The 18,052-nt window shown below is 34.2% G+C and overlaps 1 protein-coding gene across 1 annotated transcript; it reads right to left on the minus strand.

The window, feature by feature from the left end:
* Positions 1–5,230: 5,230 nt before the first annotated feature.
* LOC132618513 (GDSL esterase/lipase At5g45670-like) lies at positions 5,231–11,089 on the minus strand. Its single transcript, XM_060333548.1, has 5 exons — positions 10,719–11,089; positions 9,746–9,870; positions 7,701–7,946; positions 6,391–6,646; positions 5,231–5,632 (listed from the first exon to the last, which is right to left on the minus strand). Exons 1-5 carry the CDS (start codon positions 10,975–10,977, stop codon positions 5,409–5,411), a joined length of 1,110 nt encoding a protein of 369 aa, XP_060189531.1. The 5' UTR covers positions 10,978–11,089; the 3' UTR covers positions 5,231–5,408.
* Positions 11,090–18,052: the final 6,963 nt, after the last annotated feature.

Consider the following 18,052-nt stretch of genomic DNA (forward strand, 5'->3'; position numbering starts at 1 on the left):
ACTCCAGATAATGATGTCGGGCTCCGTCTCTTCCCTTGAGGACCGAGCGACGCTTCTTGCTTTCTTCCTTTTCGGCGTCTGCCCCTTCTCGGAGGGCCGTTTTCTTTTTGCAGTGTCGGCAAGAACACGGGAAGAACCCGCTGTGTCAAACTCGGATGCCGGTACTGAGGGAACGGTCCCCGATTCCGGTCTGGGGGCTACCGAGCCCTTGGGCAAACCTGAAAAAATAAGATGTTAGAGAAGGTCGAAGGACGAAACGAATAAAGGAAGATGCAGCTGAATGGAGGTAGAGGGCTACCGTGGTTCTGGGCGACCCATCGGCCGCGCGACAAGTGGGCCCATGTCCGGTCGTCATAAGGATGCTGGTCGAGGAGAACGGTGACCCAGTCACTCAGATTCCGAATGACGGGAGGAACGTACCCGTTGGCTGACGGAAGCAGAGAAAAGACAGTGAGAAGGCCGAATAAAAATTTAACAAGGCAACGCTAAGGCAATTATTCGAGACTTAGGACTTACGCTTGTTGTTCCATTTCTCCGGGAAGGGCATGTGATCGGCCGGGATGATGTCCTCGGTCTTCACCCGGACATACCGCTCCAACCACCCCCGGTCCCTGTCCTCGTCCATTTTCGAGAAGAAGGGATTCCGGCTGCGTTTGGCCAGTTTCATTACGCCACCCCGGAACAGCCTCGGGGAGTATAGGCGTATCAGGTGGGCCAAGGTGAGCTCCTTATCAGCACTGTTGGCTAACAACCGGAGCCACGCTACGACCCTCCAAATATTTGGGCCGATCTGGGCCAATGTGACACCGTAGGTCCGGCACATGTCGAGGATGACCGGATCCACCGGGGGATCGAGTTTGAGAGTGAAGGGGTATGTATAAACATATAAAAACCCTTCACGATGGTCGGTAACAGATTCACCTGGCCCGGGGGCGAAAACTCGAACCGGACGGGTGTCCCACCCGCAATCGGCCCGGACTATGTCGAGCCTCTCCTCGGTGATAGACGAGGGATACCGCCTCACGTCAAAACCCTTGTCTGAAACGGAGGAAGGCTTCTCGACCTCAAGGTCCTTGTTAAAGTTGAACTTGGCCGGTATGATATCCGAGGCCGTGGGCTCGAATTTAACCGGGGTCGCAGGCTCGGCCCTTGGGGACGATACCGGTGGAGCATCATGAGAAGTGGATTCAGACATCGAGATGACGAGAAAGAGGGAAGGCCCGAGAGAGGGATTTAATAAAGATGAAGAGACTAGTGACGACTATAAGAGGAGGAAACAGAATTGGCTCTTTCGCACGATTGTGTGCACCAAAGAACCTGCTACAGATCGAATGGGAAGATTGATTGGGTGAAATGGAGATGAAAAAGTGCAGAGAATGGTGTGAAGTTGAAGAGGAGCAAAATGCGTGAAAGTGGAGAAATGAGGAGATGGAGGGCCTTATATAGGCGAAGAAAAGGAGCGGTTACCGAGGATGGCCAATCAGGGGGCGCCACGTGTCCCGTCATTAATTTGGAATGACTCGAAACGACGTGAAAAAGGCGGTTGGCAGAGGCGAACCATCCGGAGCGGGACACGTGGCCGACGAAAGCGGAGACATTGCGCAGCCGTTCCCGCCAAAATGAAAAGATAACAACGAGCTGCAGGAATCACCGGTTTTCGGGGATAATCCACTTCCCGTTACTCCGGTAGACCGCAGATCCGAGAAGTGTGGGGCTATCTGTATACGGTAAAAACCGGATGTAAGCCAAACCGGTGGGACCGAAACCCGAGGCAAGAATAAGAATGCACCGGGTACTATTAGCCCTTGACCGGGGTATTGTTTGGGACGGAGTAGGGCATCGACTGATCCGCCTTCGGCATTGTCGGAACGCCCAAGCCCGGGGACCCGAGCATCCGAGAACGATGACTTGAGTGGCCGTTGCATACGGACCCCGCGCCAGTAGCGTGCTGCCATAGTCAACTACCTACCATGCGTGTGTCAGACGGTGCCGTCAGTCCAATCCCACCAAATCCGTGAAGGGCTGTCCTTGTCATGATTATTTTATTAGTCCTCATTTGTGTGAGATCTAGGAGCAGGGCACTATAAATAGAGAATGTTCTCCTCCCTGAGAGGGGTTGGCTCCTTTTACTTTCTAAAGAACACTTGTAATAGAAGAGTTCATATATACAATCTCTCTCATTATTTGATTCGGCCAAGGCCACTCGTCATTATTGTCATTGCATTCAATCCATCAAGTATCATACATTATACACGGACATTTGTGTTATTAGCCAACTATCATCTTTAGCCGTTTTATTAAGGTGCTCTCAAATACCTGCTTTCTTTATCCAACACACATCAAGAACGAAGCACATATCCTATACCCATTTACAAATTCAATTGATTATCCGAATCCGGGGTAAACAATAACGAGGGACTCTGTTGGTGTTCGTTTAATTTTTCCAGTTGTCAAAAAATACCATTTTCGTTTTAAATTAATCTATCTATGTTATATTAAAAGCACGAAATAAATAAAGCATATTAAATATTATGTTATATATGTTACAACATGATTTTTCACTTGAACAGCTATAGGTTACACTTTCAAAAGTGATATCAATTTCTATGATAAAAAGGTTAAAGCATGATAGAGCAACTAAAACAATATAAGAGAACGTAAAATACGCTAAGAACGCCGTTTATAAAGAGATATTATGTTAGATACAACAACATAAATACTTGTCTCTCATATACTAAAATATCTATAGTTACAAATAATTGAATTAATTTAACTAAATTCACATTGATTGTAAATATTGAATTCAACTATTATGTCCACGCAATAATATTCATTTTCATCATATAGACAATTTATTTTAGTGAAAAATGTACTCTTCTTTTATAAATTACTTATTGGCTCACGCAATACGCATGTGCAATGCATGTACACTTACCCAATGATGGCTATCAAACAATCCGACGGTGTATATCGGTTTTCCTCACTGAAATTATAATTTTCGACGTATTTCTGTCGCTTTTTTCCCTTGAAAAAACGCGTATTGTAGTAGTGCGATAATTCAAGTCATTGTTGTTGCAGATCCGCTTCTACCAGGAGAAACTTCTAAGTCTATTAAACTGATATTTATAATTGGAATACTACAAACGCAAAAACTCATCTCACATACAGAGGCGAATCTAGGATTTCTGGAACATGAGTTCACCACTAAAAAAAGAAGGAAAAAAAATGTATTAAATGGGACTTGATCCATAGACCTTTAGCTAAACAACTAAATCTTCAACTAAGTGCACCATGTAACTTTTTTGTAACATGTGTTCCATCAGATAGTATTATACTAATTTTAAAAAATATATACATAAAATACCTAATTTTACTGAGAGACCATGTGCTCACGTACTTCAATTTTACATCCTAAAATCGCCCCTGCTCACGTACAGTTCGGAGGCCGAGCCCTACCTAATAGTAAAGTACGGCTTATGTCAACTAACATAAATTTCAAAAGGTCCAGCTACCTCAATAATTGCCTTTAGATTCCAAACTCCATATATATAGGGAGAACCGGAGTAGTGTTATATGATGTTTTTGTTATATTAAAATATACTACAAACTCTATTTTAAATGGCATGTATACAAACACGTAATATTGGCTAGAGATATAATAAAGTGGAAAAAAGAAAATTGTGGGGAATCCAAATCCAGCTAGCTTCCATATGGACATTGCCTTTTTTTCTTCTTTGACTTCAGAATTGTGAAGAAATCAAAGGAAATCACGTCATGAAATTGCAACTTCTGTGGGTTGGTCTAGTTGTTGGTAATGTTGGGTGAATTGTATTGTACGTAAGACTGTATAATTTATAGCATTATGTGCTTAAATAATAACGATTTCATAGTCAACAGAAATAAAAAAGATTGTGACCATCCTCACCCGTTGTTGCTCTGCCCATATGCACCTAGGAGAGAGGCGTTTTCTTTTTGAGAAAATAGTTTTAAAAAAGATGGTCAACCGGTCCTTTGGGTTCGTTAAAATGAGCATTTTTAGTCTCTCTCAAATATAACGAAACTGTGATGAATTTAAATTTAATTTAATTTATTAATTTTGAAAAGTCAATGAAGTTCGATTCAACTATTTTTTATTTTACTGTTAAATTTTTTAATGGCTTCAAAATTTTCAATTTTATGTTCTATATTCAATGTATTGTATTACAATTTAGTTTATATACTTAAATCGTATTTGATTTCATTTCTCAATCTAAAGTATTGATGGCTTGATGCTTGTATTTTTTTTCTTAATCAAAAGTTTATTATGAATTTTTTTAATGTCTAATCGCATATACACAGACAAACATTAGAAAGCTCGAGTCAGGCAGTATATATTATAGAAAAGTTTGGTTGAACTAATTGGCTCCGGTTGGACTTGGCTTAATATTTTAGAAGTTTGGTAGAGTTCGACTTAAAAAAAATTTTTTTACCTCTTTGTGTTACATCGAGACAGACGTGTCCTTGATCTATTATTTCGGGGCCAACTTGCGTTCAAAGACTTGATGAATACGATATAAGTTACTATCACACCTTGGTTTGGTTAGCTCAACATTCCTAATCAATTGTTTCCACATACCACCATATTGATTTGACTTCATCTCCTTCTTCTCTTAATTTCGAAAAGTATGGCGAAATAGTAAAAGAGAATAGAAAGATAAAATAGGAAAATTCCTACAAATTTAGGCACGATTTGACGTAAAGCTGGACTTTAAATCCCTATCCCTATATATATTAAAATGCTAAACTAACTTAGTTTGTTACGTTGTGTGTGGCTTTTAGCGTTTGGTCAAGCAATTAGTGAAAAATTAGTTCAAGAACTTGGGTACAGTGCTATTGTAATTAATGGACTTAATTTAATAACAATTTATACTTCTGTTTCAATGTTTGCCATTTGCGATTGCACTTTTGCATTTCTAAAAAGGGAACATTTCTAAATTAGATACACTTATGTCAAATTAGAGCACATTTTTAAGTTATAGCATGTTTGGCAAAGAACGAAACTAGCGTCACGACTTACATATTCTCGTGGGACGTGACAGGCATCCAACAATACACTTTTCGTTATGTAAAGTCTCACAAATTCTCTAATTAATTAAGGTTAAAAATGAGTTAAAGAGAGAGTAATTGAGTTAGCTTTGAACGATGTGCCTCTTCATGTAAAAAATGCTTGAGGAAATGAGATGCCATGGTGTACGAGAAACAAAATATTTGATTTTCATATAAAGAACAAAAATACGACACGAAAAATAGAATACAGCGATATATAAAAATAACTTGAATAAATATATATTAGTGATAGGCATATATAATAACAAATTGTTTAGAATGTAGATTTTAATTGATATATATTTAACCATCTTATTTTTTCTTCACAATTGTGCTAAACGTTGAATATCAAAAGGGTATGCATCAGTTGGCCTTTCAGCTCTATAAGATCTTCTCCCAACAACTATATTAGCAGCTTCACCTGGATGAAATGCATCCCAAAATAAATATTCATCTCTGTGTTGACATGGAATTTGAAATGGAAGACATGTTATTTGCCCATTATTCCGTCCTACTCCACAACATCCAGCATTCGTCACGCTAAATCCTAAAGGTTAATAAAGTCGAACGTCAGAAATGTCTTTAAACAATGTACAAGGTCGAAATAAATTCTTTTTGATCGCTACAAAAAGAAGAGGAATTAGCGGCGGACAACTTCTGTCATAAAAAAATAAAATTCCATCGTCATTACCAATGGATTACTGATGAATTATTAAAACAATTCATTAAATGGTTTACAAGTGTGGCCTTTGGTCAATTAAATGGTTATGCTTTTGTGTAAATCGTATTTTTGTCTCATGAAAAGTGTTGTCTAAATAGGAAAAATATTGCCTCTTGAATAATATACCATACAAATTACAAAGTTACTTGAATTGAATGAAGAATTTAAAAGAAATAGTAGGGAGGAAAAAAGGGAAAATAATTAATTCACACAGTCACTTTTCAGCCCACATAATTGAAAAATAATCCTTATCTTGGAGTTTTAAATTCATAAGGGAAAGTGGAATTTAAAACTCCATCACAGTGGATATTTTTATAAACAGGACCGAAAAAGTATGCAATGAGCATTATTTTTAAAGGATAAAGGGCACATACTAAGTTATAAAATTTTCTTTTTCTCAAATCTGACCTTACCGTTCCAATTGGTTGAGCGTTAATTGAGACGTGTTAGCTAGATAAATATAAAAGATAGTATAGATAAATACTTTTACCATAAGTTCAAGCGCCAAGAGAACCTTAAACAACAGATAATATGGACAAAACGAAATATTAAAATGGAAACAGTAGGGAGGAAAAGAAAGTTACCAAAAGCTCTTGGATTATCAATTAAATCTTGAAAAATTCCATAAGCGTTGATGTAGATTAATTTGACATCTGGTGTATTTCTGTTTAAATTATCCACAAGTGCCCTCAGCTTATTGTTGAATAATTGATTTGCCACATTAATATTTTGAACACAAGTTCTGCCATCTGGGCTGTTTTGGGCCAAAGAATTTGGGCTGCATCCAATTTGGCCCACTCCATTCAACACAAACTTCCTTGCTCCATAGTTGTGTAATGTCTGTAGCAACAAGCCCACACGCCCACAATTAGGAAGACCAAGTCCAGTTGAATGTAGTACTTTTGTGTTTTTTTAACATATATAAATTTTATTTCAAAAAAAAAAAAAGATAAAAACTTGGATAAAGGGAGAGTGATATATCAGTTAATGAAAATATTTAAATTTCATGAAAATTAGGTAAGGTATTTAGGAAAGGTAAATAAAATGAAGCAGGGATCTTTCAGGGTATATTAGGTCTAAATGATCAAGGACATAAAATCTGCAATAAATGTGAAACTTGTTAATTTTCATTCTCATCTTTGAGCCCGTTTGGATTGGCTTACAGCTTAAAGCTGTTTGCAGCTTATAAGCTGAAAAAAATAAGTTGGGGTAGTCCAACTTATTTTTTTTGGCTTATAAGTTGTTTTCAGCTTATAAGCTGCTTTAGATAAACTAAGTCAAATGGGTCCAATTATTTTTTTGAGCTTATTTTAAGCATAAAATGACTTTAAGCTGGCCAGCCAAACACTCAAAAAAGCTGAAAACAGCTTATAAGCCAACTTATAAGCCAATCCAAACGGGCTCTTTATCATCACATGAATGTGACATAACTTCTTATCCTTAGAACAAAAAAAAAAAGTAAACTACAACAAGATATAGCTTTCATTGTTTTTCTCTATTGTTTCTATGTCAGGGTGAGGGTGTTGGATGAGCGGCACTGACATACACAACTTTACACATGGGATATAATATCAATCTATATATTATCACAGTTCGACTTGTACACATAGTTGATTCTAGGCCGGAGGTTCTAAGGTTTTACTTCCGATCCCAAATTAACGTGCAACTTACATTATTTATTCAACGAGTGTCAACTTACTATATATATTTAATTTTTTCGCGAATGGATGTGGATGACACCATTAGCAAGGAATTTGTTAGAGACGATTCAGAATTTGAACATTGCATGTATCAGTTCCAGCTTGAATTCTACCACATGAATTTAAGGGATTGATTTACTGGATTCGAGATCTATTATGTATAAATGGAGAAGAAAAGAGAGATAATTAGCTACCTTTAGTTGTTGAGTGTATTGTTGGATAAGAACATCGGCATATTGTTGAGGATTGTATTGTCTACTAGTTAAGTAGTATTGAGGCAGGAAGTAATTGTTGAGATAATCGTTGCTTCCAACTCCAATTGAGTAAATACATTTGCTCAAATAATTTGCAGCTGAATTTGCATCTCCTATTATTCTCACTATTTGTTGAGCTATGTTCCTGTAATTGTTTACCTGACCTGAAAAACTTATCCTTCCTCCCTGAAAAACCAGTTAAAAAGACGGAGATTAAAAGTGTTCACTCACTACTTTAAAAAAAATTAGAATTTTCGATGGACGTTATGCCGAAAATCCGTCGTAGTTGTTTCAAACAGATTTTTCATGGGAAATCCTTAATTTTCAATGGCTTTTCAATACTCAAATTTGAAAAATTGAAGTAGAGGCATAACGACACAACAAAATGCAGCGAAGAGTACTTTTCTCTTTTGGATAGGAGATCTAATAAAAGGAGATGAGACAAGAAAAGAAAATGGTATTCTTTTATAGAGTTGTTATTTGTAGCTGTGTAAATTTATTTTCATTTCAACAACAAAATTATTTATTTCCGTGTATATTGCTATATGGTCTTCTCATTATTAGTTCACATTAATTGTTGAATAAAAATATCAATACCATGGTTGTTGATGTTAAAGCTTTATTATGTTTAATAGTTATTTTTAATTGGTTAAAATATGTCAAATTGGATATAATAAAAAATCATTTTACTAAATCAAAATGTTTTTATATTAATGATTTATAAATTTTATACATACATATATATATTAACGGGATATTATAGAAATGTTAGTTTTGTTATATCAAAACGTCTAATGTAATCACAAATGTGATATTAAATCGAATCCTTGAATATGAAAATAAAGTTTTTTAAAATTTAGATTGTGTCTAATGCTAAATGTTTTTAAATCATCAATCCCAAAGAAACCTACAGTATGGATTTATTAGAAAGTTTACTAAAAACGTTACAAGATAAGAAACTAATTATTTTGTATTTGTAGTAGAATTACGGTAAAGAAGAAAAATATATTTGCTTTAAAAAATATATGGTATTGTAAGAATATAAAAAGAAAGAGAAAAAAAGTAAAAATTCAAAATTTACAGAAAAAGAAGAAGAAGTAAGGATAGCCTATTTGAGTTTGATATGAGAAATTTGTATAAAGAAATTATGTGAGAAAAACTCTATCTATTGATAAGACTACATAAATAAAAGACAAAGCTAAAAATAAAATAAATAAAATGTTGGTTGTGGGTTTTGGCGGGGGGGGGGGGGGGGGGGGGGGGAGAGGGGTGCAAGTTTGAAGTCTCAAATGTTATAATTTTATGTATTTAATAATTTGATATATACAATTTATTACAATTAATATTTTTTAATATCGACCGCGCATCGCGTGACGCACGAGTACGGATACTAGTTAAAAAGAATAGGAGAAACAAGAGGAAAGATAATCCCTTTGTTTTAGCTTATGTGACCCTTTTTTCATTTGTCTGTTTCAAAAAAAAAATGAACTCCTTTCGAAATTTTATTAATTATTTAACTTAAAATTTTCATTAATTTTATCGTTATCTTTTATAGCCTCGCAAATGTTATGCACCAGATATCATATAAGATGAAATACGTTTGAGGGAATACAAAATAAGTTTAAATGCTATACATTGATAGTTAAAATAATCTTTACACAATCAGGTTATATATTAAGTAATTACAAGTAAATCTCTTGATTACTCTCTTCGTTTCAACTTATGTGATATACTGTAAACATCTCATTTTTCCCTTAAGGAGATGATTTATAGCCAATCAAATCTATATGACTTGTTTTAGACTACACATTTCTAACATTTTTCATTATTTCTTAAATTCCGTGCTCAGTCAAATACCACCACATAAATCGAGACGGAGGAATAATTCGTAGTCTAATAAAGTTATAACTAAATTGCTATCACGGAATAAAGTTCACCGACAGTATATAAAAGATCTTAAATTCATTTTTTTTTTAAAAAGGTACCAAATGTTGGCCAGTTTCATCTCTAATTCCAGCAGCAGCAGATGCAAAATTGACACCCCTCAGTATCTCTCGACCCCTTGCACTTGCATACGGTGGAATATAATCATCGAACCCCAAAAGCCTAGCTGAAAATACAAAAATAAATAGCATAATAATATAGTGAGAAAATATAAAAGAGATGAGAAAAATTAGGAAGCACCAAAATTTTGTAAAGAAATAGCCCTTGAAGTTACAGGTACACATATGGCTCAAACCTTAAAGTTGGCACATAATTTGAATTTTTAATAATATCTCTTTTGGTTTTGTTAAACTATTTTAAACTGGATTATTGGTTCAAATCACATATCTTTTTGGTGGTTACTAACATTAATTTTTCCAGGTTAACATATTACTATAGCACATATACTCATATGCTTAAGCTTAAATAATTAACCTATTTTGTCTCCATGAACTGATATGACATGTCAATCATTTAAACCAATAAGTTATTGGTATAATTAACTTGCTCAAATAATTGCTTATCATAATAAAATTTTGTAAAGCAAGCTGCACCATACATGCACATAATTAATTGCTGCACCATGCATGCACATAATTAATTCTATCTTGCGGTACATATGTAGAATCTTATTAAAACACAAATCTTTAGCATTTGTGAACTTTAAAGTACCATTTTATTCTTCCAGATCCTTAAGTGACATCTTAAGGTAAGGCTTTCACACACACCCATTTGTTGTATGCATTATTATCGAATAAATAAAAAATTACTCTCTCTAATAGTTTAAACTTTTGAATAAGATGATCACATAATTTAACACATATAATATTAGCATTAGGGATATTAAATTAAGGCTAGCCATTGACAAAAAAGATTTTCTTCACGTATTTGACCTATTAGAAAGAATCTCCCACGTGAAGGATGTACGTGTTAAACATAATTAAATAAATAAAAGTATATTATGATTGTACTCACCAATGACATCAACAGTAGTTTTACCATTGGAGAACCTGCCAGTTGGTCCACCGAAATCAATACCATAAGGCAAATAATCAGCTCTAGCCAATGACCTAATCACATTGTTATTCCCATTATCCACCAATGAATCACCAAATATAAAGTAACAAGGAACTTGTGGTTCTGCTTTAATCCCATAATTATCCCCTAATAAACTCAACATTAACACCATCACACACATTAACACTATCCATATTCTCTTGGGATCTTCACTCATTGTGAATCCTTCAAAAAATAATAAATAAAGAGAAGAAAGAAGAGTCTTTTGAGAGAAGGAAAAGATTGAAGGCAATGTGTCTTGTGTTGTCAATGTGTGTGTGTATATATATTGAAGGAAAGTGATGAGAGAAAGATAGAAGAGTATGGGAAGACCATTAAGAATTGAAGGGTGCGTTTGGTAGGAAAAATAAAAGAAAAATACTTTCTAAAAATAAGTCATTTTCTTACAACCAAATATTAAAAATTTAATGAAATTTGAAGGGAAGTGGGGTAAATAGCTGATACTACTGAAAGAATTCCTCTTTGGATATATAATAGGTACTGTAGTAAATGTTATTGGGTTGGAACCACTCATAACTGGCGCTAATAGGTCATTAGTTTGTCCTCCTACTAAACTCTAATTATAACATATAAATAAACCATTAATTATTGGTGTCGGAAGCAGGGGCGGAGCTACACTAGTGGAAGGGTGTTCAGCCGAACACCCTTCGCCGGAAAATTACGTTGTATATATAGTTAATATATTGTATATATCGGATAAATGCGAACTGATGAACACCCTTGACAATACCAACAGTGATGGCTCAGCGGTCAAGGGTGTTCAAATATACCCTAGGGTCGCGAGTTCGATTCCTATCATCTCGCAGCATCTTATTTTTATTGTTTACTAATTTTATCTGTTGAAATATTCTCTCCTCCTTTATATTTTTATTTATTTTAACAACATGATTCCCTCGTATAATATAATTCTTGTAAGGGCTCTTTCTATTATTATTGGAAGAACACTAAAATTTTGATGAGAATAATAATTTTTATTATTTAAAGAAGAGAATTAATTTGTTGTCTTTGCACTAAAATTGATTTATATGCATAAAAAGATTAGGTGCAAAGTAAAAACGCCCTTTTCATTGTCCATGAATATCCTGGTGATAATAGCACAGTTGCCTAGCTCTATTTTCCATTTTTTTTTTTTGTTGGATTATATCTTTTCTAATTAAAATACCTTGTGATACAGTTTGAAATTTCAATAGGAAAATATTTTAAATACTACAGAATTTTAGTCTTCTAAATAAACTGCACTACATGAATAATGAATTTTTTGGGATTCTGTAGTGGCTTATATAAATAAAAGTATCTAGTATTAATTATTTACCTTCTCGAACGATTTGAATAACAGATTCAAATTATACTTTCACTAACAGAATTTCGTTTGTTGAATTTTACGTTACTTTTGATTTGTACTATTGTTAATTTTATAACAAGTACTTTTATGAGTTGGCTTAATATTATATATAGTTTAACTTAAATTTCTCGGTGCACCCATCGGTAGATATTTTTTATATGTATATACCTCTTCGAAGTTTGAACACCCTTACCGAAAACTCTGGCTCCGCCACTGGTTGGAAGACACGAATTTTCCACAAAGATATGTCGGCTCGGGTTTGCAAAGAAAAAAATATATGCATCTTAGAAGAGGATTTTTAGGCTGTGGACAAAAGGAATTCGTTTGTATCTTGAGGGTTCTCAACAATCGGTGAATCAAGTCGCGGTTGTCATAGATCCGCTTCCGCAAGGAGAAAATCATAAGCTTCTAAACTAATATTTATAATTAAATATTGGTACATGTATTGTAACTATAGTATTCTTGTAACCGGTTAAAAGGTATTTTCTTTTATGATTCATATTCAATCTGAATTGGGTTTATTCCTATATCGAATGATTTGAGTTGTCAACATGTAACTCAACAAAATTCCCTTCTTTGTTTGTTTGATTCAAAGGGGGAAAGAACAACTTTCTTTGCTTAGATTTTTCTCTCTTAATTTATTTGAAATAGTTTTTTTGTATTTTAAAGAATATTAAATTGTGGGACAGATTCTTCCAAAAAAAACAAATTTCAAATAATTACACTTCTGTTATAAACAACTTGTAGATATTGTCCGCTTTGGCGCACCTCACGGCTTTAAAACGCGTCTACAAGTAAAGGCTTCAGGCCCTGCTTATAAGCACGCACACAATCCCGTGTGCGAGCGATGTGGGAACTTCAAGTTCACAACACACCCTCCCATCGCGAGCATCGTGCTGATAACGTGTTATAAACAACTTGTAGATATTGTCCGCTTTGGCGCACCTCACGGCTTTAAAACGCGTCTACGAGTAAAGGCTTCAGGCCCTGCTTATAAGCACGCACACAATCCCGTGTGCGAGCGATGTGGGAACTTCAAGTTCACAACAACTTCCAATCATTAATCTTATAGCTTCAACACTTTTACAGATAGGAAGTTAGTTGGAAGCATTAAATTTCACGCGGACATGTTGTGTGCGTTAGATTTCATGCAGTGACACTAAAGATCCACTTTTTTTTTTAATTTTCTTTTGGTAGCCATGCATGCATTAATTTTCCTTCATTTTCCTAGATTTTAAGTTAAATTAAATTTTTTATACAACGTAAATAATATATACACTAGTAGAATATAATTGTAAAAAATATTATTTTAATAAGTATTTATTGATAGCCTATAATAATATGTATGATAATTAAGTAACATATTAGTAAATTTTTACACTTTTAAGTTTCTACGAGTTTGCATGGGCATCGGACTAGGATAGGGTTGGTTTTTTTATCTTTGGAAGAAAGAAGGAAAAAAAAAAAAAGAACTGTGAATTCCATAGTAGTTGGCGTCTAAGAAATCATTTTCTCAATGATTGTAAAATAAAGTGCTTATCAAGGTCATGATTCAAGAGTTTATTATTAAAAATATACTTCCAGCTAGCTTTTATTTGTTTTCTTTTTAAATATACTTAGATGATATATGCATGTGCTGCTCACAGCCCAACACTTTAGTGTGTATGTAGTTGTGTACAATTATAAAGATTTATGTATTGGGTAGTGATATTATATATACTTTATATTGATAATAAACATACCTAAATTTGCACTGTCGATGCATATATATAGATGAACATTAATACATATACACAAATATTATTTGTATATTAAGTGGAATTATGTGAGCATGATAAAATAGTAAAAAGTAAAAGAGTTTAAAAGTGGCACGTGGCCAAATACGTTTCTTGACCGTTTATATTTCGTCTTCTCGATGTTATTCTCCATTATTTGTGTGAGACGTAATGTGTCTAAACTTATACCCAAATGTATAAGTTTTAAATCTTTTGGTTTTATGACTTCTTTAGTGGTTTTTGTGTTCAATTTAAATCGTTATTTCTTTTTTTCCTGAATTTCTCTTCTTTAAATTTTCTCTGAGCGTACGTTTACCATTTTCTGAACTTATTATCATTATTTAAATGTCCTACTTTTTTTCTTCTTCACATGGACCCTACTTTTTTTTTTTACAATTATCTCCTAATTCTTCACGTGGATCCCACCTTAATGTTTTTTTTAATTTGTACAATTATAGAAAAGTCAGCCCCAACTTGATTTTTTAAAAATTTCTCTACTATTATAGAAGAGTGAGCCCCACCTTATTTTTTTTTAAATTACTTTATTGCTACTATATAGAAACGTGAGTTTCTATTATTTAATAAAGTAACACAACTTATTATTTTTAATTATGAGAACATTCATTTTTTAAGTTGTAAAGCACTAAGAATTTAACATTCTATCTGTTTTTTACCATCGCTCAATGCTATAATTTATTAGGTTTGCAAAGATATATATTTGCTTTTTAGATTGAATTGTATTTTATACAATAACCGTGAGTCATTATACATTAATCTCCTGAAGATCAATCATTTCTTATTTACCGTTCACAAATAAAAATTAGAAAGTTCAGCGCATAATTCAAATGTGTAATTTATCTCGTCAGATAGCAGAAAAGTTATTAGCATGATACAATATTTGCTTCTGTTCTTCTTTCATAATTACAAAATGATATATTGTTAATAAGTATTTTTATCATTTATATCAATTCAGTGAAAATATTATTGTGTAGTCTCACATCATAAATGTATTTTCTTTAAAATTTAATTTAAATTCTACTAAAGTTTATGTTATATAGTTACACATCAAATTATTTTTTTGACCCATATATTTTTCTTTTATTTCAAAATTTATTCAATCTTTGTACTTATATTACTAATAAGTTGTATGTTCAAAACATGATTAATATAACACTGTGGTTTGTGCTCCGTATCCAAAACTTTATTATATTAATGTTTGCTACGAATATAAAGTTTGCAAAAAATTATTAATACCTTTTAAAAGAGAAGACTTGTTTAAAAGGAAACTATTTTCCCCTCTTTGAGACAAAACAATAGCAATATTTAAGCATCGGTTGATAACTTGAATTTTAATTGGATTAATTTAAAGGTGTAAAATATTCTATTGTTAATATGTATGTTGATTGGACATAAACAATACTTATTATTTTTTATCAAATTTTGATTTGGATAATTCTAAATTTAAATCAAATTTATATTAGTTCAAATTGTTCAAATTATTAAATTAATTTTACATGTTTAAAACGAAACAAAGTAGAAATTCGATTTTCTATTTAAACTGTTATAGCCCGTATTTTGTACGTTCGGATAATTCAAGATAATTGCGAGAAGTTAAGGGCAAGACTATTTTCCAAAATTATTTTAATGTACAAGTTGTTTATGAATATTATTTATGAGTATTATTGGCATGAAAATATTGAGAAAGGCTAAGGGTAAAAAGGGAAATTCACAAGATGGCTCATGGTAACATTGAGAAAGGCTAGGGGCAAGAAGGACATTTCACAAAAATTCAAGAAAGATCAAGAATGCTCCACCATGGCCGTGTGGTGTATATGGGCCCCACCCATGGCCATGTGTTCATATTTTTATTTGTAGGGCTCAAGTGTATATATATATATATATATATATATATATATATATATATATATATATATATATATATATATGTGGTGGCAAATAATACATATTCATTCTTTAAATCAAAGAAGCTTGGAGAAGAAGAGAAAGGAAGAAGAAAGAAAGAGAAGCATTCGGCCACCATGGCCAAAATTTGAAGTCATGGAAATTGATCAAGAAAAATTATTTCTTCTAGTATTCCAAGCAATTGGAAGGTCCTCTTTAACATGGAGTGGTTGTTGGAGCAAGCAAACCATTTATTTGTGCAAACATACACCCCTAGCCAAGTGAAGAGATGTGTGGAAAAAGGTATGTATTCAATCCTCTTTCATGTGTTATGGATGATTGTGAGTATTGTAGTATGTAGGAAAGGATGAAATTCATGAAATATGGGTATGTTGGTGGTGGCCGAATATAGTTGTGTTGTGTAACACAAATGAATTGATTTTATTTGGTATTTTGGTTGTTGTATTGTGGATTCTATGATGTTAAATGAAGAATTAATGGTTTGAAATGAAGTTGAAATTGTTGTGGGAATGTTGAAGAAGTTAGTATGACATTAGTATGGTTTCGTATACTTGTAGGAATGATATTGCTAATGTGTAGCTTGTAAATATAATTCATGAATTTGGAAGTAAGACATGTGTTTGGAATATTGTAAGTTGGGTTGTTGTGTTTGAATTTGAAAGAATGAAATGTGTCGTTATTATTCTTATTGAATTTGGAAGGTTTCGGACGAAGTAATATGTTGATTGGGTTGTTTGGAATATTATGAAAATTGTTTGAAGTATTCTTGAACCATGTTTGAAGGATTTCGGATTAATACTTGGATGTGAGGTCATTGATGTTAGCTTGACTAAATGTGATTGAATTGAATATAAATGAAATGTCGTGGAATTTTGTGACAAGGGTTGTTGTGAGGATCGACTCACTCAGGTACTGTCCACGTGTACGCGCAAATCTAATCCGACGGTCCCTGACCACTGCATGCAGCAGCCCCCAGGCGCGTAGGCCATGAGGTTTCGAACCCGCGACGCTACACCTCTTTACACTCCCGAGGGAGTCGCCTCATACCAATTGAGCTGCAGATGTCGGTAAGAGTACGTATCTATCGAGTCTTGATTTATGTGCATGTGGTTTCGCACTACTCTGTTCGCGCAAGTCTCAATATGTCTATTCACCGAGTCCCGGGCCGGGTATGTTATCGTGCGCACTCCTCTGCATTGTTCACCGAGTCCCTCTCACTTGCGGGCCGGGACACGTTATATGTATGTGTATATGATGATATGATGATATGGGGATGGCGGCCAGGATGGCATATGATGACTTTATTCACCGAGACTCGCAATAGAGGGTCGGGACACGTTATGTATATCTGATCCACCGAGTCCCTCAATAGAGGGTCGGGACACATTATATGTATACATGATATATGATGTTGACATGCATGATTCTATCCACCGAGTCCCTCACGTGAGGGCCGGGACACGTTATGCATACATGACATATTATGATATATGGATCGGGCCGTACGTTCCACGGCATTATATTGATACATTATGATATAGGGATCATGCCGTACGTTCCACGGCATTATATTGATACATGACTTTCATTTATGATTTATGATGATGACCTACATGATTTTCGTTTCAAAAGGCAAGTGTTTTGATGTTTTAAAAGGTCATACTTGATTCTGGTAAATCTCTGTTTCAGTTATGATCCTCTGTTCTGTATTCCATGCCTTACATGCTCAGTATATATTCTGTACTGACCCCCTTTCTTTGGGGGCTGCGTTTCATGCCACGCAGGTACACCCAGACGATTGGAAGATCTTGTTAGAAGATGTTTCAGCAGGATTGGCGAGCTCCACTTCCGCCCGGAGTGTTGCCGAGTCTGAATATATATGTTATGATTTCTGATAGATGTTAGAGACTTTGCAGACAGAGTTGTGGGTATAGAATGTCAGTTTTGTAAGCGGCTCCATCAGCCGATATGTCACTCTGTGTTATGTGATAAATTCTACATGATTACAGATTTTGTTTGATTTGAGAATAACGATGAAAAAAGAATATTTCTGAAAGCTATAATATGTATTTCATCTTTATTTGATTTAAAAGTCTAAGAAGATTATGTGTGCACTAAGGGTCTGAGGGTTCGCTCGGCCCTAAGTAAGAGTCGGGTGCCCATCACACCCTAGTGAGATTAGGGTGTGACAT

Source organism: Lycium barbarum, chromosome 11, assembly GCF_019175385.1.
Source record: "Lycium barbarum isolate Lr01 chromosome 11, ASM1917538v2, whole genome shotgun sequence".
Classification (NCBI taxonomy): Eukaryota; Viridiplantae; Streptophyta; class Magnoliopsida; order Solanales; family Solanaceae; genus Lycium; species Lycium barbarum.

What these genes read in the sequence shown, in the direction of transcription:
- LOC132618513 (XM_060333548.1), bottom strand. Translation starts at nt 10,977, where the DNA reads ATGAGTGAAGATCCCAAGAGAATATGGATAGTGTTAATGTGTGTGATG. An exon ending in AACTACTGTTGATGTCATTG is followed by an intron (nt 9,871 to 10,718) that starts GTGAGTACAATC and finishes TTGTATTTTCAG; the next exon opens with CTAGGCTTTTGGGGTTCGAT. An exon ending in TGATAATCCAAGAGCTTTTG is followed by an intron (nt 5,633 to 6,390) that starts GTAACTTTCTTT and finishes ATTAACCTTTAG; the next exon opens with GATTTAGCGTGACGAATGCT.